This window comes from Ptychodera flava, chromosome 10, assembly GCF_041260155.1.
Source record: "Ptychodera flava strain L36383 chromosome 10, AS_Pfla_20210202, whole genome shotgun sequence".
Classification (NCBI taxonomy): Eukaryota; Metazoa; Hemichordata; class Enteropneusta; family Ptychoderidae; genus Ptychodera; species Ptychodera flava.
The window spans coordinates 21,724,591-21,747,486 of NC_091937.1; the positions used below are offsets into that span (position 1 = coordinate 21,724,591).

General features: G+C 34.7%; 1 protein-coding gene across 2 annotated transcripts in view; it reads right to left on the minus strand.

The window, feature by feature from the left end:
• The window catches only part of LOC139142236 (tubby-related protein 4-like), a 64,465-nt gene that overhangs the window by 30,986 nt on the left and 10,583 nt on the right, over positions 1-22,896 (minus strand). For both annotated transcript variants that reach the window (XR_011554327.1, XM_070712117.1), the window contains one exon: positions 3,534-3,662. Coding sequence is in view for 1 of the 2 variants with exons in the window: in XM_070712117.1 (XP_070568218.1) it covers positions 3,534-3,662 (129 nt within the window). In the remaining variant the exon portion in view is untranslated. The remainder of the gene's footprint in view (positions 1-3,533; positions 3,663-22,896) is intronic.

Consider the following 22,896-nt stretch of genomic DNA (forward strand, 5'->3'; position numbering starts at 1 on the left):
AAAATTACAATATGACAAACACAGTCTCTTCAGCTGGCAGTATATTTATCATTGTCACCATGGGTATCCCATGCGGTTGCCATCGTTTCTATTGTGACGCTAAAAAACAACAAGTGATTTTCAAGGACTTGAATTGGTATAATTCATTTTCCATCATTTTGTCTAATTAGGGAAACCAGTATCATATCTAATCAAGAAGTCCTTCAAAGAAAGAAAAACAACTTGCATTGATGATGATAAACAGATCACAATTCCATCATTGAGAATGATACCGGTCATCTCCTAGCAACCGTACCCTCAAGCAACCACTACCCTTTCTACAGACAATTGCAAAAGAGAAATATGATGAGTCACATGGACATACAGTTGGGTTTGTAAAAGAGTTTTCACTTTGAAAATTTAGCTCAAAGCACTTATAGGTTGGGTCTTTCTCATCACATGGAGATTTTGGAAACTGAACAACAAAATGGGCAAAACACTGGTCTAGATTTATCAACTATAATTGTGGTGTCCAGAGCAGAGGCGACTTATATCACTTCACATCACTTACATCACTTCTTGGTCTTTTGACCAGAGGTCCATATATCTTTCTTTCTTGAATTTGGCTTTGTTTGTGTACCGGTTATTTACTGTCTGTTCTGTGCTGTTTTGTGTCTATGTTTACAACTATAATGTATTACGAATTCTGACCTAGTGTTATCGGATTATGGATTGGTATAATTGCAATTATTTTGGAAACTGAACGACAAAATGAGCAAAAAACAGGTCTAGATGTATCAACTATAATTGTGGTGTCAAGAGCAGAGGCGCCTTACATGTCCTCTGGCCTACATGGATATACCTCCATTCTGTCCCTAAGTTCTCTGGACACGATGTTCAGCTCTCACACTGTCCCAATACACGTGTTAATTCTTGCTGACATACCCAAGTACTCTAATTATTGACCTCATGAAATACATTTCTGGTTCCCTTGTTTAATATTTGACTTTGAAAGGATAAAGGAAAACTATTTGATTCAACTCCTCACAATTACAAATGTTTCATTGTGTGTGTGTGTAAAATTCTCAGATTTCAAACTTGAAAAGTAGAATGCAATCTCTAAGCACTACTAACACTCAAAACTAAGGTGAATTTTGAGCACAATGCGACATGCAGAAATAACAACCAACATCATGAAGAAGTTAGTGTAGATCCCTGAACCAAGTCTACACACATTCGCTGCATTGCGTTCGTGATGTACGCCTTAAACAGCAGCCATTTTGACACAAGTTTCATCACACTGTTGTAAGTTAACTGTATATTGCAGCAGCATGTGCTGTTTATTGGAACATAAAAAAATGTAAGAATCACAACTTTCCCATACTTCAACTTTAACATGATACTATCATAACTGCCTTGTTCACCCCAGTTTCCCAGTAGACAGGTTCACAATCACCATTGCTAATAATGGGTTTGGGCCAAACCAAGGTGGTGATAGGGTTATCAGATTTAGTGTACTCATTGTACAGCCAATAGCAACAATGAATAAACGCTGTTTACATGTCGGTATCTCACATTACTTGTGAGCATACCACATTCATTCATGCAGTAAAATTAGAACAAGGACGTTACTAGAAGGAATGGCCGAATTTAAATTTGCTACCTGCACTTAATACAATCAAACTTTCAAGCTGCAAAACTTAATTGGCCAAGGCATTGTTTAAATTGACCTGTATCAGTGATTTTACAACATTAACACAGCAGGGTTGGATGTAGTCTTGATTTGTTTCCATTATAATGATGTGACTGTCAGGAAATATTTTGCTGAGTAATTGTCAACATTTACATTTAATAATTGATGTTTTATGAATAATCGCTATCATACCCATCCGTTATCCATAACACTAGGTCAAAATTCGTAATACACTGGTTATAAACATAGACACAAAACAGCACAGAACAGACAGTTAAGCACCGGTACACACAACAAAGTCAAATTCATGAAAGAAAGATATGTGAACCTCTGGGTAAAAGGCTCAGAAGTGATGTCAGGTGTTTTGAAAATAGTAAGCGCATCCTGCCCCTCATGTGGCACCCGCCATATATCAATCTGTAAGTCAAATAGGTAGTAGTAAACCAAGTATACCAGTACTGTGTATTCAAACACCAGCTACATTGTAATTCATGAGGAATATGGAAGAAACACATGGCATTGACATTGCAAAGTGTGGTAATTTGTTCATGTTTCGCTGTCTGATGTGTGTGGAGTTGTTGTGGTGCGTTGTGTAACTGAGAGCATGTAGCTAATTACTATAATAATAGTAAATGAAAACAGGACTACATCCAGCCTTGCTGTGTCAATGTTTTAAAATTGCTGATACACCTCAATTTAAACAACGTCTTAGCCAATTACGTTTGCAGCTTGAAAGATTTTGATTGAAATATTGCTCAGCTTGGAATTTAATCACACTTTGAAAACAGTTTGTTAATTGTTTCCATTTGATATACACATGTACTTCACAATCCCTATAGAGACATGATTTACTACAATAGTATACACTAAACTATCATAATGACATGGTGTACTGTAGAAATCATCTTGAACTGTCAAGCAGATGATATCGATCAAGGTAGCATTTTATGAGTGATGAACTTTAGAGGAAAGAAGGACATACAAGTCATGCGTAAAGAGGGCAGTTCAATCTACTGAATACTGAAACAGGAGAATTAATCTATCGTGAAGTCATCTATCAGGGTTGATGCACAGGCCATGAATAATCATGTCAGATTTGCTCAAAGAATTCAGAATATCAACCACACATTGTTGAGATAACGCTTATATATGTTTTGTTTTTTTTTATCGGTCAATCATCCAACGGGCGTTAGCCCAATTACAGGATGAGGTAGGTATATCCACTATCCCCCAATGGAGCACTGAGGAGTAAAGTGCCTTGCTCTGGGGCACAACATCGTGCTAAAGTAGTGAACTCACAGTCCTCCGATAGTGAGTCCATTACTCTGGACTTACGGGTCTTGAACCGGGTCTCGAACCCACCATCCTCTGATAGTGAGTCCGTCGCCCCAACCACTGGTCCACGGTGCTCCTAATGGTATCTAGCACACAGCGAGCACACATGAATGAAACAATATACAATAAATTTAATGAATTTAAACAGTTAAAAGTAGAATGTCCCTACGGGAACAGATATTCAGACTCTCAATTTCATACAATTCTTTTCTGATACACCACTTGTGGGGGCTCATTCTAAAGCTCTCTGGATGAGAAAAATGTTAACCATCTTAGTTTTCGAAAATCAACATTTTATTTTTTCCCATAGAGTTAACACAGGGATGGCGGCCATTTTGAATTTCAAATATTGGTAAATGTTTAGGTAATTTGTTACTTTCCGAACTCTGCATGGTGACCCCTGATTTTTATTCTTGATTTGGTAAGAGGATGGTTGAAAGTATCATTGAGGAAAGTTTGAACAAAAGTTTATAAGTTTTTTTTGAGGTGCATACTATCTTAACTAAAACTAAAATTCATTGCTCACCTGACATGATCTGTCATTAACCAGCTCTATGGACCATCTACCTTCATACTTTATCCACACAAATATTACTCCATTTACATCACATGTTGCCATCTTTTGGAACGGCTCATTCCAACTGACCAGTACAACCTGAATATTGAACAAAAGGAGAGCAAATTAAACAGTTATTGTGAAATTCAAAAATGAATACACGGTATACAATAATCATAACTAGTAAAATGCTCAGTCTTTTTTGAAAAATAAAGCTACCCATCTGGGCAGGATGGGTCCATCTTGGAAGTTCCTAAGATAAATCAGTACGGTATTTGTAATTCGTAGTTACTGTAATGCTTTATTCATTATTCAATCAGCAGCCATTTTGCATGCACACCTGTCCAAATGTTATATATCAGATATCAATTTTGCAACAGCTGGCCTGAACACATGGCAAAGAGGCATTTTATACTCATACATAACTAAGATTTAAACACATGAAACAGAAGAAGACAAACTGCCTTTACAATGCTAGCCTGGTAAAATCTCATCATACTAGAACTTTATGTGGATAATAAATACGAAGGCTAGGAAACAGTAAGGCACAAGAAACATAAATGAAGACAATTTAGGAGGATGAGTCATCCAAGCCGCAGTAAATTGTTAAAGAATGAAATGAAGAAAATAATGATATGGCAGAGACAAATAAAGTCTAAGAGCGATTTGGAAAGAGTTCGATGTCACAGATAACCAGAAGTCACTGAGATTCACAGTACACACACATAAGCATTATTGGTCTTTACTTTCAGAGAAAACTGTACTTCAATGTATTGGTCATTACTCTGAAAAAATTAATACACTACAAAAAAACTCTGGAGATATGTTTATGTGACATGATTTGAGCTATTAGTAAAGGCAATCAGGAATAGAAATCTCTGAGTGGTATGTTGGGTGAAAACAAGATAAGCATATGGGAAATGAATTAATAAGTTAATAAATAATACTGATGTTTATCACCTTGATTGATATTTAATATGTAATAAAACAGTATGCCTCGAAATTAATTTTACACAACTGCCATAAAAAAAAAGGGATTTCATTTAACGATATGTTATTTAATGATAATCAGACATGCAGAAGTTGATAGATTTATGAGTCCGGTTTGAGAGCTCACATGTTTATGGTTAATGAGAATTATATGGAATTTTCACATGAAAGTATTGGAACAAATTGCTCATTGTAAGTGACCTTGTCCCAAATGGATTCGTTATAGCTAAGCCTTTTTTTCATGATATATATTTCATCTGTATATACAACTCTGTCACAAAAATATAATGATTATACTGGAAATTAACTCGGTGTGATACTGAGTAAATGATTACAGGTTAATTGTAAGTCATTTCATGAGATGTAGTCAGTGTTTCACTGTATCAGATTCATCTCAATCCTACAAACTTCATACTGACATCAATGAATATTAATGGCCTGAACAATGTTACTATCTAAAGAGGTTTTTTATCACACGCCAAATTGCACACAAGTATGGCTACAGATAGCAATCATCTAGGAGTACTGATGTGTATATTAATTTTTACTGAGTAGAGGTTTTTAGTCAACAGAGTGAAACAACTTAATGGTTCATTGAAATGAGTTCAGCTTCACTGTTCAAATTGTTCCAAACTTTTTAATTTAAGTATCAAATTGTTACAATATTATTTGTCAAGGAAGTGGGGCAGTTCACAGGTGTTTGCCCATCAAGGGCATGCAAGTCAAAATGGCCGACAGCTCATTATAAGTGCCATTCAATTTTGTGTCACATTTTCTGCATCATCTGTATCATTCAGCTTGACTGGATGATGGATCACGTCTGACGTGTTCAAGTACTGACACTGACAGATTCAGCTACACAGCATTCTCTTTGACTTGTGTAACATTTGCTACACTTATTTTGTCACACACACATTGGTGCCCTGTGTCATGCTTGTTGCACTAAAATCGCTCTGCTTGGCTGACATCTGTTGCTTTTTTGTTACAGACAATTATCCTGTAAAATGATGTGTGATGTGTGTTACTGTACATGGTACTTCTGGGTGTAAACACACTATTCCTCCGCTGATATGGACTGTGTGAGTGTGTATTACCTTGACACAATGGTCCATGATAGTCATACATTATGCATATCAAGTTCAAGATAACACTGATAAAGCCTGTTAAAAATTTATGAGTTCTTCTTTGCTCGGAAATAATTACAAGTCAAGCCTCCACAATCATAAATTAAATATTTCAAAGGCAACAACAACTGGAAATTAATGTTCATTTGAAGGAAAACCTTCAAAATGTAAAACAAGCGTAAATGATATAAGTCTGCACAAGTCTACCAGTATATTCAAAGTTATAGTGTGCAATCTGCTGAATCAAGATGCACTGCAATACTTATAGCAGTGAGGTGTTTTCATGTTTTTTGCAGTTTGTCGATTAAAAAGGGTAAAAGCTAAAATCAACATTAAAATCTCACATTTTTAATTTGCATAAAATGGAATGATGAAACCAAATTTATATGAAGCTTTGCAGGGGCCTGATTTAAGTATACATGACATATACTGAATCGGACATGAATCACTGAAATAGACCCATCTGCACTGAACCCTGTTTGCAGAAACTGATAAACATATACATACATAATGCAAACAATGATATGAATTCATACTGTGTATGCATTGTCCTTGAAGGCAAAAATCTAGGATATTTAATTGCTTGTTGCAGATTAAATTCAGTCAAATGGAAAAGCAGGACAAACAGACATAACAGCCACTGAAATTAAACATAAAAAAACCCACAAAAACAGAAATTAAACTGATGTTCATGGTTAACTTTCTTGTAGAAAATGTTGATATATTATATGTGTTCATGTTGGTACATATATCACCAGTATACCGGTGTTATGAATTGTCACACTGCAGCCTTGGATTGATTTTACAGTTAATGATATACAGTGTATCCACACAGACACTTGATATTATATGCACTTTTCTCATTCATATTTACTCTACTTTGTAAATTGGCTATAATGACTCATTATAATGGAGAACTTTTTCATTGACAGGGACTCGTTTCACGGTCATGTGACCATTACTGTATCTAACAGGTGGTTTTATTCTTTACGGAGGAGAATGTACATTTTCAAAATGAAAGAATCAGAAGCGTTAATCATTGTCCAGCATTCTGTACCAAGTAACATCAAAACCTAGAGTCCATCATGGACAGAAATGATGATTCCTTACGTTATCTCTGGAAAATTTGAAGCACAGACACAGCTATATATAGCATTCCATCCCTGCACTTATACATTGAAATTTAAATTTAAATAAAAAATAAGAGGAAAAAAGTAATTTCTAGCGTTAGAAATAAAATTAAGTATCTTTTGTTACTGTGTAGGAACTACTAGGAACTACTAACAGCAACAAAAAAAAAATTATCACAGACAATTATACTAATGGGAGTAAATAGATCAAGTCCTGTCTTACTTAAAAGTATTAAGTTGACCTCCATGTGTTTCCTTGATGAGGTTAATTTGTCATTGTAGTAATATTCGGCCACTTGAAAACACTTGAACATCACCAAGCAAGTATAAATAATGAGGAGACAGAATTGATGCAAGATAAACAGTGGTCTGTATAAAGCTGACAATTAAACATTCGTTATTTCACCAACAACATTATGAATGCCTCTGATATTGATGGCAAGGGGATGGGGCATGTTGCCTGCCCGCCATTTCCAAAGACAAAGCTAATTTGCCATTTACCTTTCATAGAGAGCTTTGGGAAATGTTGTCACTTGCACTGAAATTACGTCTATGTTTTTATCAATTGACATTAATAAATAAGAATGACTCACACAACACATTTCTGTTATCAGCACATCTTTGCTGGGATCATCAACATTTCTATTTATGATTGTTTTACTTGCTCTTTGTTCGTATTAACCCTTTGAGTGCTGTATTTTTTCCCACCACAATTTTAGTCCAACATTTTACCAATTTTATGAACTTTTATGCAATTTTTCTGATTATTTTGGACAAGATGAACACAACTTTCATTGGCCTCAGTTTTTTATCAAAATTTTGGCAAAAATCAGACAAAAATTGACTGACGATATAATTTATAAGGGTGACAAAAATTGACTTTGGCGCTTAAAAGGTTAAATATTTCTGAGGAAAAAAGATCGAGACCCGAGGATCATTAACTTAATTAAGACGTCACATTTTCACTTGTTTGTTATTGCGGAGTGATCAATTTTATATTATCAATCTTATTTTTATCTTCAGATGCAAACAAGCTATTGTAAAACCTTCAACCATGTATTTCATGGTCACACCACAAACATTTGTTGGCCATTTCTTTACTTTTAAGAACTGAGACTTGTTGTACGTCAGCAAGGCAAAAGATCCAGTATTATTACCATATCTATATGATATACAGCTGCAGCATGCTTTGCAATGTCCGCTGTAGCTAAGCAGGGAAGACACTGAAATTAGTTGTTAGTTGCAATCTGTGGCCTGCTCACTCAGAAGACTCAGATCATTTCTCTTTGTTGGATACTTTACTAACTAAATGGTAATTATATTATGTTCAATTAAAATGGTTTGTATAATACACTTTGTTTTCATGTCAGCTGCCCGGCGAGACAAAAAGTATTGTTATCGATTGTTGTTAAATCATTTGTGATACTGTTCACGGTAAGTGAAATTTGAGGCAAAAGGAATATCTGAATCGTAGACGAGATTGCTTGTACTGTTTGTATTTTAACTGTCTGTTTAACCCATAGAGTCTTAAGTCTAGTTGGGGGAAATAAAGCAGAGTATATGCCAATTGAAATTATATTCTTGAAAGAAAAATAGCAGAGCAGATCCAACATGTCAACAATGGAAATTTATTTGTCTGGTTTTCAAGATACTCAATTTTAAGACGATTTGAAACTGTTCAGAAGACACGGCATATGAGTCTTTAATGCGTCTTGTCGGCGCAAGAAGGTCGTAACTTACATTTTGGCAAAAAAACACTCTTCTGAAAATGATCTGAAATAATTCTTTGAGTTCATTTAAATTCAAACAAAGTGCAATCTTGAGTGCATCCATTATCCATTATTTATTTGAACATGTTTTGCATTCAGATGTATTAACATATTGACTTTTTTCTGGCACACCTGTTAAATTCTGAAATTTGCAGCTACAACCTTGCTGCACTCAGACACAAAGAATTATGGTTCCTGGATGTTTCTCCATGATTAGACATCAGACACAAGATGTTTGTATATTCATCAAATTCACAAGACTATAATATCAGTCAGAGTATACAATCAAATAGCTAACAGTGAAAACAAGCTGTGTGGTTGTACCGGTAATGTATGAGGTACTTGTATGTAGATGCATAAAAATGGTAAATCTGACTTTCCAAGCCAATGCTATTTATGTCGACCATCATGACTTAGGAAGCTTTAAGGTAGAATGCTCCTTGGGGACAGATATTCGGACTCTCAAACTTTTTCAATTCTTTCCTATATCTACCACTTGTGAGGGTTCATTTGAAGCCCTTTGAGTAAGAAAAACTTTCACTGTCTTAATTTTTTGAAAATGAAAAATATTATTTTTTCTCCATAGAGTTAACACAGGGATGGCAGCCATTTTGAATTTCAAATGTCGGTAAATCTTGGATAATTTGTTTCTCTAGTCCCAAAATTTGCACGGTGACCCCCAATTTTCATTCTTGATTTTGGAAGTGAATGGTTGAAAGAATCCTTGAGGAAAATTTGAGCGAAAGTTTAAGTCTTTTGCTTTTAAGGCGCCTACTACCTTAAGATAACAAACTGAAGAATTTCAACGTGAGCCTAGTCTTAAATTTTGATCAGACTGACCATCTATGATGCATCTCTATTATCATGAGGTTAATTATTAATTCACACACGTCATTCCCACCATTTGATGAGGCAACTTTTGTCACCATGGTGATAACATACACTTTTCCGACTTTGAACAAACAGCATATCTCATTAATTCTATAGTTGAAGTCTGTCTGAACACATGCGACCAGATAATTAACTGGTAAAATTCTTCATAAACTTAACATAGGAAACTAATTAAACATGAATGGTTCTCAAGTAATTACGTAGAAACCAACTTGTTCTGACTTGGGACTAGCTACTTGCGAGATTATCGCAAAAGGTCATACAGTGATGAGGATTTTGTTTTTTCTTGGCGTCAATAATTTGATGAGATCGTCATTGAAACTGAAAGAAGCCATACTCATTACAACTCTATGTGTGGCTCTAATCATCAATAAATCATTAGGTAAACTGACAGGTACGATATTGTAAAAAACATAAATTCAACATGATCAATCACTCTCACCGTGTTAATGAAAAAGTCAATTTGTGTCCCTTATCATCGGAACAATACGGAGACAATTCAAGGGACAACTTAAGTTGTTGGTCCCACAATTGGCTTAGTAAGTTAGGCATCCAAGCTAAATTAAGCACCTTGAACTTTTCAGAGACATAATTTTTTAAATATTTATTGACAACAAAGTACACGTAATTTGAAATACAGAGTTGTCACAGTCTTTCTATGGCGGTGTAGAAATTGCACTTCATTCAAATTAAGGTCTTTCAAATTAAGATCTTTCTTTTTAATGGCTGTAAATAAAAACAATGGAAGCAATGACTTTGTGGTGCGTCATTTTATGACCTCTGTAAAGACCAGTAGATTGCAGCCAGTATTTTGTCAACATTTGTAGAAAGCACTTTTTGTGCTTTCAGCAATTGTTTGAGACAGGGTTCAAAACGGTCAAAGATGGTCAAAAATACACTTTCCTTCCACTATCATGCAGTCAAGACAAAACTAACGATCTAAACTGTACTAAAATTTAAAAGATAATAATTTTGAGAGTTTGTTGATTTGTACAAAACAATTAACACACACAGTAAGGAGTTATCTGGATTAAATAACATGTACATCCATAATTGTTCACAAAGTCCAGCAAATTTAAATTTGTTATCAGTACTAGAAGAGAAATTGACTGAACGGAAGATTCCATGATAGCAAACTACTAGTATACAAACAGACAGGGCTATAATCATATGACAGTTGGACTTTGAATTACACACACATAAAAATTAAACCCTAATACATGAATGGTCGACCCGTCAATCATGGTCACTGTTATGTGACTATGGACAATGTTTTTTACAATACATTGCTGTATTAGTCGTACACACATACCATACAGCATTAAAGCGATCAGACTTTATTTCATGTATAATTTATCCGAGACATGTCTAGACGGCAAATCAATAGCAGTGTTCAATGAGAAACTCACATATTGAATATTATATTGATGAAAAGAGTCGTTAAACATTTCAAAGTCAAACAGATTTTTTTCACATTATTGATCTGAAAAGTAAAATAACAAGAGTACATACAGTTCACTCTTTTATGTTCAACCTGCAAAGGTACATATCAATATATGCTCAACTATTAGGGAATGAATATTCTGCATTGATAATGACTCATTATAAGTTAATTTGCATATTCAAACAATGCTCATGAATATACTTTGCATAAATGAATATAATTATTAAGGAAAATTGAGGTTGACAGAGTATAATTTTGGATTTAAAAATACTTTGAGGAGAATGATGATATTCAAAAATGTTTTTTTTGTGAAACACAAATAGTAAAAATATATAACTTGCAATTATAGTGGCTACAATGCTGAATGTGGTAAATGCCACAACAAATTTATTGTTACTGATATTTAGGAGCACATTTAGCATCATGACCGACTCTGCACTCTTGAAGCCAATTATAAAACCTGTCATGCTGAGTCCACGGCAAATAAAACGTGACAATTTGTACACCTATGGTTACATGAGCATATAAACTCCGAAACAAATTGTCATATACCTTGATTTATGTGAAATGAATGGTAATGCTACGGGAAAAAGTGCTCTAAGATCACTGCCAGAAGTATCTTTTCTGTACTATTCCCTAACCCTTTTTGCCCATATTTAGTACAAAAGCATATGATTCAAGATGTACTTCTCAGTATCTTTTTTACAGTAGAATGTGCCTCAAGTGGGAACATCGATATTCCGCTTCTCAAACTTCTCCAATACTTTTTGAGTCTACCACATGTGGCAGCTCATTTTGTAGCTTATGGAGTATCAAAACTTTTCAAGTCTTAGTTTTTTCAAGAAATCGAAAATTTAATTTTCCCCATAGAGTTAACACAGGGATGGCAGCCATTTTGAATTTCAAATATCGTTAAAATTATTTGTTTTCACAGAACCAAAATTTGCACAGTGACTCCTGATTTCTATTCTTGATTTTGAATGAGAATGGTTTTATGTTTTGTTGAGGAAAGTTAGAAAATGTTAACATCTTTCATTCCCAGGTGCACGCTACATTAATACAGTTTATATGTAAAGAACGCATATAGTTAAAAAGTTGTCTGCAATTTGCAGTGAATTACTGAATAAAATTACTGAATAAAATCCACTCAGAAAAGCAAAATTTTGCTTGACAGTTTTGGTATTATCTCAAGTATTTATTGTTGATTTTATTTGTTTTGGGATTACCTGAATGTCAGAGTGGGTCAAAATCTCTACAAAGAATAGGTAACAGCAGCTTTATTGTGATGTAGTGTGAGATGCTGAACTTAACACAAATGTAGCACATTTAATGAAATACATTAAATGACTTAACTAATGTACAAAATAGTATTTCGGTCACACATACATTCCATATATTAGGTAAATACGATAAAACTATTGTGGCAATGATATATATTTTTGTGCCCTCAGTCATGTGCTACAAGATAATCTCAAGGCAGTTCCACCATAGAGCCTTGCATGGGTGGTAAAATGTGTATCAGGCCAAATTTCAGTGACTACTGGTTTAATATACTAGTAAGCTGACTATTATACACACACACATTGTTGGACTATTTGCTGAAATCCAGCCTTCAGTTAATCCCTTTCTGAACCAACATCCTGGTACGTATACTGCTCTAATACGACATCCAAGCAGGTCCAATAATCATTATTATTCATGATAACATTACAAGTACCCAGAAACAAGTAGGAGCCATCAAGAACCATTGGTTAGTGGTTATATAATTATGCTATGGGTCACACTCATTACAAGGATGGAGATCCAGTCAAGCAGCTGATAACTGTACAAACACCTCTTACATGATAAACATCCATGTCGACTCTATATTGCTATATTGCCTTTGATCATAAAGATAACCAATATACATGTACCATAATAGAATATTTATTTTTCTCCAGAACAGTAGGTTTACTGACCTGTGATAAGAACACATATAACAACCAGTGACCCGTACGTTTTCAGAATGATCAAAAGCATGAACCGCTGAATTTAATTTGTTTTAACCATCAATTCAGCTGTACAGTCGGTAAACTCACCGGCTTGTCTGTGGCACTTGATCTCCTAAGTTCAAAGGTCAGTTGTTGCTGGGGAATGACCCTACATGCCCTATGAATGCTGATATCTCAGTCATTACAGTTCGAGCGACACACAGATTTGATGTTTAAGTAGTGCTGGTGGTGTTTATTATTTTGTCTTTCAGAACCTATCGCTAGTGAAGCAATATTGGAAACAAGTAGTGTACATTTAGGAACAAAGTAGGTAATATATACAACAACCTTATCAACATCCAGCTCTACTTTAACGTCAACTCTGCTTGCTCGCCACTGTAAAATACTAGCTCAACCACCTACACATGATAGAAAATTCATGTCGTTCCTTCCGCAAATTCAAAGGACAATTTTACGATAGCGTCTGTATAAAATAATAAATATTTTATGTTTATTTACATGCAATGAACGGAACTGAATTTTTCTATTAAAAATATTTCCCTTTTTTAATGCAAACAAATATGTTAGATAAGGGAAGTAAACTAAAAATGAATGGTGTTTACTTAGACTGGGGATAATGCAAGCGCTTGCTCTTTATTGACCAATGCAGAATTATTACAGTGTAATTTCAAATTTTATGGCAGAAGTAAAACGCTGTCAAACGGAGCAGGCACTCAGACCAGCTGTTGCATTAAAATGACACAAAGCACGTAAGCAATAAAACATAGCAAGTCTGCATATATTTTGTAGCGCGAATGCTTCTGCTTGGATAGCAAAATCATGTCTAAAGACGGGAATATGATGTTGTAGCTAACCTGTCAGAAGACACCGCCTTATACCCTTTTATATGAAAAAATTTCCTTCAGATATTTCATCCTCAAATATAATACGTAAACATTCCAAACTGAAGCAAAGATAATTTTCTGAACAAAACAAAATTAAAGAACAAATGAATTCATAAATTAAAACACATACAAATGGCAGTCTTTGCATGCATATATATATATATATATATTATATATATATATATATATATATATATATATATATATATATATATATATATATATATATATATATATGTGTATATATATATATGTGTGTATATATGTGGTATATATATATATATATATATATATATATATAGATATATATATATATATAATATATATATATATATATATATATATATATATATATATGCAAGGATAAATGATATACCTAATTTCACCAAAAACAATAATAGGGCACAGAGAAAACACAGCACTCTCATTTTTTCATAAAAATATAATGTGAAATCATAAATTTAACTTGAAAATTTCACATTTCAAATATTCCCTGCAAGGACCGTAAAACCAAACCGAATTTCCCATCGCCGGGCGGTGAAATACCTCATTCCAGGGACCAAGTATGTACTGTCAGAAAAACATGATCCACATGCAAGCAAATTTCTTTCAACTTGTAACTGTAAATACCGGTATATTGATCTCCGGTATAATTATGTGTATACATTTATCTCCATTCTACCCATCCATCCATCCATTTATCCCCTAATCTGTCCATTCATCCGTTTATCCCCTAATCCATCCATAAAGCCTTACATACATACATCTGTGGATGCATCCATCAGTCAATCCATATATATCCATACATGCCAGTATGGATCGAATCCATCCATCCATACCTCCACATATCCTTGCATACATACATATATGGATCCATCAAGCAATTAATCCATGCATCGATCCATCCATCCATCCATCCATCCATAGATGTATGGATCCATCCATCAATCAATCCACACATCCATGCATACATACATGTATGGATCGGATCCATCCACATATCCATGCATACATGTACATATATATATATGTATGGATGTATCCATCAAATTGGGTACCTCTCTCATCATCAGATATACGGTACTCCCTTCAAACTTGCATGGATATCTCAATCTTGCAAACCAACCAGGATCTCCTTTTCCACAATTTAAAATGTCATACACATATTTTGATATTATTGCGTTGAACAGCAACTATAAACATATTTTATTGATTGTTTTGAAGTTATACCACGGAACTTAAGGCCTTTTTGTCACAGCGTTCTCAATGTTCCTTTTGTTGTGACCTGTCAGACAATGCACGTGATGTAATTAGTCTTTCTGAAGGTGACACACTAGTTGCAACCCTGTGACCTGAATGATGTCATTGCTGTAAAGTTACAATGACTCGATTATTTCACTGCATAATGTCTAGACACACATCGGTCTCAAAAAAGGATTGCTCTCTGACCACATACCGGTACAATAGCTGTAACAGAAATGGCAGGTATCAAAAATACATTGTGATAAATTTTATGAATTAAATTTTCAGGTGACAAGATTGTTTAATATTCATTGTATTCACACACAAGGGATATGACTGAAAATTAGTGGACACACCTTTGGTTGCAATTTAAAATGGATTTTCCTAGGGGGCTCTGATGGGGAGCGATGGTATGAGTGGACTCCCTAGGTTACTGACAATTCAAGCAAAATTTCTTTGTATCCACTAATCTTCAGTCTTGCCACATACAATGCACTGCTCTATAAAAGTCCTCACTAGTATTATTATCAATCTTCTATTTTAAAAGTTGAGTCCTATAATTGCAAAATGCCTGTTTTTGTCCATAATGATATCGCTGAAATATAACACGTTCAAGTTAAAAAACTGGCATTATCAGATGTTATTTTCATACTTTGAAAATTAGCACCTATATTCATTAAGACTCTTACGCGTAAAGTGCAATGAATGAATGACATGTCAAATACAATTTGCATTTGGGTATTTTGAAACACCATCATCAAATATTTGTTTCACATCTGATCAGATTAATCAACCTGTCAGTTGTGATGTGTAACGTGCCGATCAATACACAAATATCAAAAAAGCTCATTTAAGTAAACATCACAGATTGGAAATTTTGAGCACAAATAAAATATTACTGGCACCTTAACCAAATATGCTCCTAACAATGACATTTTTCATTGCTTCTTCATCAACAAAAAGTGGACCAGAAAAGTTACATTTTAATAATAATCATGTGACAGAAAATGACTGGTATATTCAAGCTTCTCAGGCATTCTACTGCACATACACAAGACACATAGCCCTGAATACAAATACAGAATCTGAAATAAGGTAGCTGGATTTTTATTGATTTGTGACAGAAGAGAGAGATAACCCAAGGACTTGATCATTCATCTTACTGATGAGGTTCTTATGTATTGACATTGCAAATCATTGCAGACTAAAAACGATGCTATATTTAAGACAAGTGTGCTCACGTCTGTTGCATATCAACAAGGCTATCGGCAGACTCCCTGAGACATTTAGACGCTAATTTTGATACAATGGCCGCCAGCGTAGACTTAAGTTGACGGCGAGTCAGTGACATCACCAGCCTATATCAGTTTATCCATGTGTTGCTCATTGTATTTGGACTCTCAAATTTGTACAATTCTTTTCTGATCTACCACTTCAGGGTGTTTTTAAAACTCTGGGAATGAGAAAAATTTTCATCGTCTCAGTTATTTGAAAATCAAAAATTCTATTTTTCCCAAGTGAGTTAACACAGGGATGGCGGCCATTTTGTTGAATTTCAAATATTGTATGGTAAATGTTAGATTATTTTTTTTCTTCCTGTGCCAAACTTTGTGCAGTGAGCACTGATTTTTATTCTTGACTTAGTAAGAGAATGATGGAAAGTTTCATTGAGGAAAGTTTGAACAAAAGTTGAAGTCTGTCAACTTTTGAGGCGCATAGTACCTTAAGCTGTCATTACTGAAATGAGAAAGTTATGGATCTACACTGCAATAAGTACTCCATGGTTGATGGATACTTGGAAAAAACCATAGACTAGACTCAAACTGCATCATCAATTTTCTTCTCTCACAAAAGTTTGCAATATACAACAGCCACTTCATATCATTAATCACCATACATAGGCGTGAATGATTAAAAGGAAACATTAAACATTTAATTCGAAGGCTGTGTAATACAGGGAGAAAATAATCTGGAAATTTTAAAATGTCCTGGAGTGTTCAAAAGTTCAGCAGTCCATCATCTAACAGTCAGATATATGAATTCAAAGATCACGATACAGAATTTAAAATTTATACAGATATCTAATGAAAAAAGAAATTATGTAATTGTAACATGGCAGAATGATGGATATCATACGGATGTTTTGAATTAACTTAGCAAATACCATACATGATTGAATATAGTGAGTTGGTGTGGAATTAGTTTAATTAGTAAAGGCCTGCAGTGCACATATGGGATTAGTTTACAGTTTCAAAATCTGCCGTAGGACCTTGTTGATGTGAATCATCACCTAATTTATTTATTTGTTTATCTGTTTATTTTACTTATTTATTTATTCATTTATTTATTTTTATTTTTATTTTTATTCTTTCAAGGAAGACAAACGAGAACAAGTCCCATTTACAGGCCCAATTAAAACGAAAAACATAAATGCCAAAAGTTCAATAAAACAATAAGTAAACCACAAACAAATCTAGCTAAATGAAACCATTAAAAATCTCTACAATCTTTAAAAGCATGACATTCTGACCAGGCGTCTGAAACTTCCATAAGGTGAAATGATATCAATGGCAGAGTTGGAAATGCACAATTCAATTAAAGTGGCCATACATCAGATATAGCTGTATTTATTTTAGTTACGATTCAATTTCTAATTTCAGACATGGGTAATGGAGGCAATGAAGAAAACCATCATGATAATCATTCTGCACAAAACAAGACTGAGTGTCAGGATTAGGATACGCCTTGGGGACAGATATTCAGACATACTTTTATATACTCTTTTGGTCTACCAATTGTCGGGGCTCATTTCGAAGTTCATGGAGTAAATATAGTTTTCATGGGCTAATTTTTGTGAAAAAGGAAAATTTAATTTTTCCCCACATAGTTATACACAGGGATGGCAGCCATTTTGAATTTCAAGAGTTGGTAACCATTTGGTAATTTAATCTTTATTAAGAAAGGGAATGGTTGAAAGTTTCCCATAAAGCATTTGAGCAAAATATGAACTATTTCAATTTTGAGTTGTATAATACCCCTTATCTGAAATGACTGGACTCAAGTATTATGCTACAAATATTCCATAAAAAATCATGTGAAGTGGCACGATTACCATTACAAATATTCAAATTTTATAGGAAATGAACAATTTCATTTGTTGATTGCTGAACTTTTCTGAGTTCAGTCTCAGTAGCAAAAGTTCCATCATGCAAAGTGAAATATCAATAGCAAAGCTATGAAATACCATTTGATTGATTGATTGATTGATTGATTTATTGACAGGAGGCTGACAAGGCAGCTGCTGTTCCAAGCATAGATCTTGTTCTTCAAATGTCCAGACTTAATATGCTGACTCACAGTTTCTCTTGAGAACATGGCAATAAATTTGACTATCGCATCCAAAACTGTATCTGAATCAGAAACTGATTCTGATGGGGAATACCAACCTACCTGCCCTGTTTAATTTCCTGCCGAACTAGTAGTATGGAAGGAAAGAATTCAACAGTGAGCGAGGAAACATTTGGAAATATATGATTCAAGAATTTCCTAAAATCTCATTTCATAATTTCAAAACAAGCTAGATTTTATTCTGAATATATAAACATGTATTGGTACGCTCAGACATGAAACGATGTGCATGCTAAAGACATCCGAAAGGTATCTCTGAAGCAATAATTTTATGTTCTCATGTTTTAGCATTTGTAGTTTTGTTCTTTACTAAAATTTCAGCCATACGCTAGTAAGAGAACACAAAATGTTCTTGAGCAACACGCATTTACTTTGGCAAACACATTTTAACTTTATACCCAGTGCATTGAAGACTTTTGTAAAGCAAGAAAGCTCACTTTACTTTTGCCCATCAATTTTTGGAAAGCACAATTGGTAATTTCCTGACTGCGATATTTGTGGATTCAATTGCGTCGACTACAAAAGTCAGCTGCTGCTGATGTGGAGATCAGGTGATTTAAAAGAAACTGTTTCATTTCTGACAAAGATTTACCCAAGATCCTCCATGATTAGGCTGGTACAACTGTGGATATCAGGTGTGCTACTGCGGTTATTGTGGAGAAAACACCGTTTGCACAGTAGTTGATCATTTTTACACAGATGAGCCAGACAAATAGGATTTTAAACTGCTGCTGGTGGTTGTTTTTGTACGGATACACATACTGGTACAACGGACATCATCACATTGTGCTCTCAGTAGAATCACATACAAATCATACTAATATTGCACTTCATCCTTCATACACCCCTTCACTTTCAGTGAGGAACAACATGAATACAGAAAACAGTACAAGTTCTTCCAAATGCTTGCTTGTTTCTAAGTTCTAATAATGGTTCTACAACCACTAGTGTCACTAAGAAGACCAATTTTTTGGTTTGCGTTTGCTGACATGTAGTAGGGCCATAATTTATTTTGCAGAATTTTCGATCACAGTGCCATATAATATATATTGTTTCACAAAAGCAAGCCAAAACCCTGACAGTGCAACAAATTCTTCCTTACAGCAGTCATGTTACACCCATCTAATAATGTGCTGATGTAATTTGTTTCCTTAAGAAGTGTATACATGTCAGTTGCAGCAATCGTTGTCTGAGAAAACTGTCAAATGTCTTCTTTGATCTTTTACCTTTTAGAATTTTGAGAGCATAACAAAAACTTTACTTACTTCGGCTGAAATAAGTTTGTGCACTTGGCAACTGATGATAAGAAGAACCAGTAATTGTCTGTAACATTTCAACATGAGCATCACTGAAGTTGGAAGTTGTTGAAGTTGTACTCCTATTCTTTGGTTGACACTGTACTATGTATGGACAAATCTAGATTTCCGGCCAAATCATGTTAGAAAATGGCTGATGTAGCCTCACAGGTACTGATATATCTCAATAAAAATTACTGAAAACTTGATTTAATGTTTGATTAGCTTTGGAATTCAACGACAATGCTAAATTTAATGAATTCACTTTGAAAGCACTACGCTGCTATCATTAACATCGAGCAATGAGACTTTATTTTCTTAGCAATGTTTTCTCTGAGGAATAAATTTCTACACCAAATGGCAAAAAACATCCAAATATTACGGAACTTCAACAAAATTTAAACAAATCTTACTGAGGTCATGACCCTTCAAGCAAACAAATCAAACATGAAAGCATACATAACAGGTGGTTCTTGAAAATACACACAATCGGATCAACCGAGACAGGAGAAAAATGAGCAAAATGTACAAGCATGACGATTTCATTGTAATGCAATCAATCTGCATGAATTGAATTTAAAAAATAGTCACACTAATTGGGCCAGTCATTTCTAAAAGAAGCTATCAAAACTGCCAAACAGATAATGACTGATGTCGTTGAACGCTGTACAAGAGATATTTCAGTTCATCAACCTATTTGGTAATCACAATGTCACTGACACCAAAAGAAGATACAAGATCTTGAAAGTAGACCGCTAGAATTTCTCATTTCAAAAATACTTACTAACAAAATTATCAGAACATAACGGATACTTCTAAAACAGAGAATTGGCAAAACAGCTGAGATCACTAGAATGGAAAACTTAAAATATAAAAGGAAGTAACATATTCATTTCTACCCAATTGATATCTTTGGGATTTCAAAACGGCAGATAAAACTATAAATCTGATACAGAACGTTTGACCAGACGGATTATGAAATTTAATAAAGTAATGGCTCCTACATGCTTTTATCCATGATAGTGATACTAATTGGAACTAAAAATAGGTAAGATGACGTCATACAGAGCGTGTAGTACATACGATATTACTGATATGATTTCCTAGTCATAATTAGTCAACATAAAATTGTAATTTTGTTAATATAACATGCGACTTGAAAGTCAAAACTTTCTCTCAAATTTTCCTCAAGAAATATTTTTTAACCGTCAGGTTCAAAATAAGAATAAAAATCTGGGGTCACCGTTCAAATTTGGTACTAGAGAAACAAATTACAAAAGATTTATTGGTATCTGAAATTCAAAATGGCTGCCATCCCTGTATTAACTCTACAGAGAAAATAAAATTTTTGGCTTCCAAAAGACTAAGACGGAAGGAGATTTGCTTACTCAGAGGGCTTCAACATGAAACCCTAAAAGTGGGAGAAACCCTACTAGTGGGAGAACCCCTACAAGTGATAGATCAGAAAAGAACTGAAAAAGTTTAAGAGTCTGAATATCTGTCCCTAAGGTACATTCTACCACAGTCCCTCCACAAAACGGTCAGAAACGCTTTTGTTCAAAGGTGCTAATCACCTACACAGTTGCAACAGTCCGCGTTGCGGTGGACGCAGGAAGCGAATGACGTCATAGGCAAGTTAGCGTCCTGTTTCAGTGGCGTCTTGTGACACGGTCCCGCTCCGGTATCCTACGATTTTCAGTCAATCAAGCTACTTTATTTTCATCTTTCTGCACAGTTTCGCATATATTTGAGGACTGGTGAGAAGATGAGTAAAACAGTTTCTTAAAGATCTAGGTCACTATCGAGAAATCTTGGATGATATTTTATGGCTGAGTTCAGCTATGAGGTGATCTTGACCGACGCCATGCATTTCGGAAACACTGTGAATTTTACTCCCCCGTTTGTTTTTTCACCTCTCATCAAAAAAGTAAGTCATGCACCTTCTAACAAGGCACCGTGATTCTACCATAAATGTTGTTCTGAATATCAGATTCATCTATTAGCGGTACATGGGTTAAAGTACTAACAAAGAGTTTCAAATGCCTGTTTACCAGACTATCTACATCGCTTGTTGACTACATTATACGCTGATGATGCACTTAAACATCTATTTTCACAACAATTCCATTCATTTTATCACTAAGCTTGCCATCTACACCACAGAATCAATAAATCATCGATACTTTCATTGAAGTCATACATTATAAGGACATGAGGAGGTCAAGAGAGATTTTTTCCCTTCTGAAATGGAACTCTCCACAAAAGCGGGACCATGGTTTACATCATCTTGTAATTCTATATATGACATAAAAAGGTAAATAATTTCCTTTCATGTTGTCAACAGTGTTTCCATAACGACAGACTCTACAGCAACCCCTTTCTGGGGTAGTTACAACTCAACTCTGGTGTCTTGTTACCCCAGCAAAAAAAAATAGTTTGGCATTCCCATATCATTATTCTTTTCTTCTTTAAGGGGAATATATTCAATTTCAAAAATTGTTGTGTACAACAAGACAAAACATACGACAGCTTGCCCTGTATATTATCACTAAAGATCAGTACTAGCGTCAATTACATGTAGATATATTTCTACAGAAGACATGTCACCAGATTTACTGTGATGGTGGTGTCTTTGGAAACCATGGTAGGGCAAATGTGCAGCGTCTCAGAAGCTCTGGACCACGGTCCCTCCACAAAAAGAGGGACCGTGTCTGGACCCATTGGCTGGTTGAATCCACTGTTCTCATTCAAGTATATCAAACAACCAATCTGGCAGATAATAGCCCTTGATTCAGACTCCCTAAGTTGCTGTAAATAATGATAATCTGCCACTCAGATATAACCTTCCAAGTAGCTGCAAACATTGCACCAAGTTACAGTATTTTGTAGCTTCTGCTAATGATCTGCCATTGAACTTTGTGACCCTGAAAAGGTCATCAACAGTGATTTGCATTTTGTCACAAAGTACAGTATACTATATGTAATCAGGTTCAAGTACATGAGGTCAAACTTGCCCATTGGAAATGTTTTTCTTTCATCACAATGCCTCAGGTCTAATCTTTGTGTTGTTGTGTTGATATGGTATCCAATGAAGGCATCTAATATGACAATGGGAAGAATTCCAGTGAACGAGCCAGGAAATGATTTCAAGAATACCTATAGGTA